Source organism: Carassius carassius, chromosome 16, assembly GCF_963082965.1.
Source record: "Carassius carassius chromosome 16, fCarCar2.1, whole genome shotgun sequence".
NCBI lineage: Eukaryota > Metazoa > Chordata > Actinopteri > Cypriniformes > Cyprinidae > Carassius > Carassius carassius.
The window spans coordinates 5,836,185-5,842,522 of record NC_081770.1 but is presented as its reverse complement, the minus strand read 5'-3'; the positions used below and the strand labels follow the sequence as shown (position 1 = coordinate 5,842,522).

General features: G+C 38.5%; 1 protein-coding gene across 3 annotated transcripts; it reads left to right on the top strand.

The window, feature by feature from the left end:
* The first annotated feature begins 237 nt into the window (after nt 1-237).
* LOC132159053 (uncharacterized) lies at nt 238-5,645 on the top strand. 3 transcript variants are annotated; one of them, XM_059568666.1, is made up of 7 exons: nt 238-344; nt 584-907; nt 1,192-1,305; nt 1,929-2,240; nt 3,018-3,338; nt 4,278-4,577; nt 5,269-5,645. In XM_059568666.1, exons 1-7 carry the CDS (start codon nt 305-307, stop codon nt 5,604-5,606), a joined length of 1,749 nt encoding a protein of 582 aa, XP_059424649.1. In that variant the 5' UTR covers nt 238-304; the 3' UTR covers nt 5,607-5,645. The 3 variants fall into 3 exon arrangements, with proteins under 3 accessions (XP_059424649.1, XP_059424650.1, XP_059424648.1); XM_059568667.1 differs by having other exon boundaries at nt 584-910; nt 2,025-2,240; XM_059568665.1 differs by having other exon boundaries at nt 584-910.
* Nucleotides 5,646-6,338: the final 693 nt, after the last annotated feature.

Below are 6,338 nucleotides of genomic sequence, written 5' to 3'. Positions count from 1 at the left end.
GCTCCCTTCGGATTGTAATCTCTCTTATAGCGGAGTACCCTGTGAAGTACACTTCGAAGTGCACTTATACTGTCGAATGGAACGCACCTAAAGTCTCCGTCACTGAAGTCGTTCTCGCTTTGCTATTTCAGATTCTGGAAACGTTAAACGTAAACGGACCTCTTCGTCTTTAGCAGCATCATGTCAATTATTTAGTCATTCCAGCGGTTCAAATGTCTCTGTTGTTCTTTTGTGGATTTGGTGTGGCTCACAAACGAGTATTAATATCCATGGAAATCAGATTTTGTTGGAATCTACAAACAATATGACTTTCAGGATATTTCTGTCTTTTTTGATAATGTGCGGTTAGTTTGCGATTTCTGTTTATTCCATAACATTGCATCATGTCTCATGTTATTGTCTCTTTTAGAAGTACATTTTACTTCTCTTATAGGTCACTTTTGTAAAAAGTGTCTGCTTAATGAATGCATGTTCTACATAAATACTAATAAAGATACCAACCTCCTTATTTTCTTAATTTACACCTCAGTAAGTCAAATAAGAAAAAATCTAATCTCTAAGAAATGTTCTGTTTGTTCCTCAGGTGTGTTTGGTACTGAAGATGATGAAGGGAAGACGTTATCAGTGAAGGAGGGAGATTCTGTCACTCTAAACCCTGATCTCAACGAAACACAGGGGTTTAATCTGATACAGTGGAGGTTTGGAGGTGAAGGCTCCACCATTGCTAGAACCGATGGGAATGAGATCTCATATGCCAATGATGAGAGATTCAGAGACAGACTACAGCTGAATGATCAGACTGGATCTCTGACCATCACGAATATGAAAAACACAGACTCTGGACTTTATAGAGTGACGATCAGCAGCAGCAAACCGATGATTAACAAGAGATTCATCGTTACGGTCAGTGGTGAGTAACTCAGTACTTCTGAAGAGATGACTCACTGAGTCTGTGAGGTTGAGGAATCAAACCATCCTGTTTGTTAAATAACAAACTTCAGTGTACAGTGGCGTCAAACTGTAACTTTCAGATGACAAAACTTATAATAGTCATTGTTATAGATCAGATACATTCATAATGTCCGTCTGTCTTCATCATTACAGTATGAGATCTTCACTCAGGTTATAGATTTATAATGTTAGTTATAGATCAGATACATTCATAATGACCGTCTGTCTTTATCATTACAGGTTCAGGTGTGTCTCCAGGAGCTGTAGCAGAAATATTTGTTGTTTTTCTGCTGGTGATGGTAATAGTTGTTTTTTACTATCGCCGCAAGACCTCTGAACTAAAAAAAAGAAGAGGTAAGTATTACAATTGATACAGCATGAGAACAATCATTGGTTACCAGACTGTAAATTGTTCACTGTCAGTAGTTCTACTGTTTTACAAGTTATGTCTGTGATTGATTTAGTGCAATAAATGCGTGCATGTGGGCAGGACTAAAGAGGCAATGACGTAGAAGTAGGTGTTGATTATCTTCTGCAGAGGCGGTCTTTTGTCACACTATTACATCATACTGAGACACGACTCCGAAACGACTCATTTCATCGGCTTGCTTTCAATAAAAGCTGTTTTTGGACTAACAAGGAAGTTTTGAGTTCTGAAACTTAGTTTTCTTAGGGCCATGACACATCAAGCTGATGGTTGAAAGTGACAGCGTTTTTGGGCTATCGGTGAGAGAAGTCCCTCTGATTGGCTGTTCAGTTTATTCAATGGGAGCGTGCACAAGGATAAAAGCGAAATTGATGAAAGCAAGCAAAGAAGTCAAAATGGCAGAGACAGAAGGCTGTTCAAATTTTAAAATCATCTTACGCATACCTACGCTTTATAAAATAAGTGTCATCTGTCATAAGAAATGGAATATATGACTCATTTACTGTATCAAAGTCTTCTGAAGTCACTGATGATTTGTGTGCATTGACAGATGAGAAGACTGTGATAGTGAAGAAGGGAGATGATGTCACACTTCACACTGATGTTGATATGGAGGAAATGTGTCAGATCCTGTGGACGTTTGAAGCTCTAGATGCTCGTATCGCTGAAATCAGAGACGGGACCAGAGAGACGTTTGATGCTGCTGGTGGGACGTTCAGAGACAGACTGATGCTGGATGAGACTGGATCCCTGACCATCAGAAACATTGAAACCAGACACCATGGAGCGTATATACTACAGATCAATCGCAGCCGCAGAAGAAGATGGCCCTTATATAAAAGATTCAATGTTTTTGTCAATGGTGAGCATCTCCTACTTTTAGTGTAATAATGATCACGCTTCTTCATCATATATTGTTTTTGTTGTTTTATTGCAGGTAATTCTGCTTGAAAGGCTAAATGTTCAGACCCCATTCAGAGTTTCTTTAGATGATTTCAGTCTTCATTGTGTGTCTTTTGGTATCTTTTATAAACCAACATGTATTTATGCTTTTAAAAAAATGACCTATGCCCCTGTTTACACTTGGTATTAAGATGCATTTTCGTCACAAGTGGATGATGCTAAATGCAGTTGTAACTGGGGTGTGAAATGTTTAGAGCATGTCCACTTTTGACAACTTCCAGAGGTAGTCAAAAAGAGGTAATGTTCGGCATAGCTTTGCGGCTATCAGAGCAGAAACAAAAGCTGCTTCTCTCCAAATCGTTTTCCACTTTCTCCTTTTGTGTTCGTATTGAAATTGCATGAGCTTTACTTCTCAATATCAGATCGATATATCAGTAAAAGCCCCCACATACACCTCAAAGTGGACAATAGAGACCGAACAAAATACCAGTTCCTCGTCGTCTACTTGTGATCCCACCAAAATACATCTTTGTGTCATAGTGACAAAATCCTCTGTCCTGAATACTCTGATACTAGAGGATGGTGTTTATCCTAGCTTATGGCTTTTATACAGCGTTTCATCTTCATTTAACAATGTAAAGAATATTGCAGATGTTAGACACTGATGTTCACATGCACTTGATCTAACATTGCTTTTGTATTTGTCTCTTTCTATGTTCTGTTGGCACAAATGAAGACAGGACTATATCAGTGATGGAGGGAGATGATCTCACTCTAAATTCTGGTACTGAATTAAACAAAGATAAGCAGATAAAGTGGCTTTTTGGAGGTATCAGCTCTATGGAGGCTCCCATAGCTGAAATCAATGGAGAGACCGGAGAGATCTTTACATATGAGGGTAAGGCTGGTGGGAGATTCAGAAACAGACTGAAGCTGGATCCTCTGACTGGATCTCTGACCATCAGGAACACTGGTCCTGAACACTTTGGATTCTATGAACGCCAGATCAAAAAGTGCGGAGGGTCTAGCCACACAATATTTATGGTTTCTATCAGTGGTGAGTAGTAGTATTTTAATTATCAATCGGATAGTTCACCCAAAAATGAAAATTTGCTGTGTATTTTTACCCCCTCAGGCCATCAGATATGTAGGTGACTTTTCTTCAGCAGAACATTAAAGATATATATATATATATATATTTTTTTTTTTAATTTTTGCTAAAACCATGGTCCTTGTTGATTCATATAATGCATGACAACAGCTACTATCTATCTTGAGAGTAAAAGAAAACACATTATTACCTCTAATCGACATTGAATTTTCAATCATACTTACATCATCAGGTAAAAATCGAGTAAATGGTATTAAAATTACAAACAACTTTAAAAGTCTTGGGGCCTTTAAATATTATTGTGGACAGGTTTCAAGTTTCTTGCATAGACCTGTTGTTTCACTTCATAAGACCTCAATGTATGGTCAGGGAATTAATTTAGTTTTGCCTGTATATGTTTGATGCATTGACTTGAATCACCAAGGACCACAGTTTCTGCTAAAAAATGTGCTCCTGAAAAAAAGGTCACCTGTATCTAGGATGACCTGAGGGTAAATTAGTAAATTAATTGCAAAATTTCATTTTGGGGTGAACCGTCCCTTTCAGAGTCTGTTCTTTAGATAATTTCTTTATAAATCTATGATTCAAGTCTGAAAAACTCCCATTGAACTTTATAAAGACTATTCTGTTGCTGATTCTCTTTCATGAGTTTTTCCGTCAGCTTTTATTTAGGTCATCACTCTTTATAAAGCTCACTTGGATTTATGGTTTTGTCTCAAACTAAAGCTGAGAAAGTAATATGAAGCTTCTTGTGAAACTTCTGATAAAACAACATCTAAATTATCTTTATGAAGTAACAACTAGCTATGCTGCTCGCATGCACACACTTGATCTAACGGCAACACTGTATTTCACTGTTTCTGTGTTGTGTTGTCATAAATGAAGAGAGGACGATCTCAGTGGAGGAGGAAAAGAATGTCACTCTAGAGATTGATTCTGAAATACAGACGGATGATCAGATTTTGTGGATGTTTGGAGCTGAAGAGACTCTCATAGCTCAAATCAAAGGAGAGAACAGAGAGACTCATGATGTTGCTGATGAGAGATTCAGAGACAGACTGAAGCTGGAAGAGTCTGGATCTCTGACCATCAGTAACATCACAGCTGAACACACTGGAGCCTATAAAGCTCAGATCATCAGCCGTGGAACAACCTCATACAAGAAATTCAAGGTTGCTATGCTCGGTAAGTAACTGTCTTTTAAAATGCACATTAGCGTGAACATAGATTTACTACAGATTTACACTAAACTGAGTTTTAAATGTAAATGTGCATATAATAGTGTGTTACTGCAATTTGATATTCCTTTTTCTTCCTAAAGTTGGCAATAAGCAGGAGCATTTTTGAACACTTTCATAAAATTATCCAGAATATTTTGTAGTATGAATATCTGAATATACATTAGCCTACATATAAAGAAAGAACAGAGCCTCTGCTTCTAAACAACAGCAAGAAATCATTGTATTCTCACTTCAAGCAATATTGTCTTTTCAGCACTTAAATGCGGGTATGACAGAAAAGTAAGGTGCGAAAATTGCATTTCAGAACCATGATCAAAACATATATTAAGTAGATTGAGTCCATCAATATTCCTAAATTATGCATATTTATATACTTATTTGTGGATATTACATTTGATTTGGTAATTTTAGACATATTTAATAATGCTATTTGATGTTTGCTTTAGCCTATGTGCATAAAAAAAAATCCTTGTACTACTAGTTTCTGCTGCTTCGCTTGTTTTTTTATCCAGAGATGCTGTACTATTTCAGAAGATGCATAATAGCGCCCCCTACCTTATAACAGTTGCAAGCTTTACGACGCTTTGTTATAATCTCCTCATTTCTCTGTTTCTATGTGCTGCTCTGATATACAGCGGAGTATGTGCCAGTGAGGAAGGGAGATGATGTTACGTTACACACTGACTCTAAAATCCAGAGAAGCGATCAGATACGGTGGATGTTTGGAGATAAGAATCTCATAGCTGAAATCAAAGAAGGGACCGGAGAGATGGCTACATATAATGATGTTCTCGAGGGGAGATTCAGAGGCAGACTGAAGCTGGACGAGCAGACCGGATCTCTGACCATCACAAACTTCAGAACAGATCACACTGGACTCTATAAAATGAAGATCAACAGAAGCGCTGGAAAGTCCAAGAACAGAAGTTTTGATGTTTTTGCCAGAGGTGAGTCCCTACACTCCGTGTATTAATGATCACAGTTCTGCCTCATACATATCTGACAGTATATTCCGTGGCAATAAAATAAAATGTCTAGCATTGGAGATTTTTATATTTCATTTTAATCACAGTATGTAAATATATCCTTATATAGCATGTAGGGGTGTAACGGTACGTGTATTCGTACCGGACCGTTTCAGTACAGGGTTTTCGGTAAGGTGCACGTGTGTACCGAATGACCGAATGCAATATTTTGTTTGCGGAACATTGGTACGTTTTCGTGTTTCCAAACGAACATATTAAGTCTCCGCGTTCAGCGCAAATCCCGCCCTGCAGCTGATTCTAAGGCCGGTGACACACTGGCTGCGTGGCGTGAGCGTGGCGTTTTTGCTGCGTGTCAGTTGCGTGACGGCTGCTTCACGTTTTCTGTGTCTTTACACACCAGAATCGTGCCTGACGCGGCGATGGCACGCTGCTGCTACTGTAGGTGACAAAGAGGGAGGCCGCCGACAGACCAGGATCTTGTCTTCACGACAACAATATCTATACTTCATGTTGAGCATAAATATAAAGCCTACTGATAAAGGACACCGTCAACAGTATTGACGACAAAATAGACTATGTTTGACAGGTGCAATATGCCAGTGTGTCACCGGCCTAAGGTTTTCAAAAGGCATCACGCGAGTGTGAACATCACTACAACTAGGAAAAAAATTATTGTAATTCAAACGCAGCTCCCGTCGGCATTTAAACAGACCTTTGCT

Bases quoted from the DNA above. Each gene is read 5' to 3' on its own strand.
- LOC132159053 (XM_059568665.1), top strand. From the start codon at position 305: ATGACTTTCAGGATATTTCTGTCTTTTTTGATAATGTGCG. The intron at 1,306-1,928 runs GTAAGTATTACA...GTGCATTGACAG, and splicing joins TGAACTAAAAAAAAGAAGAG to ATGAGAAGACTGTGATAGTG. The intron at 2,241-3,017 runs GTGAGCATCTCC...GCACAAATGAAG, and splicing joins ATTCAATGTTTTTGTCAATG to ACAGGACTATATCAGTGATG.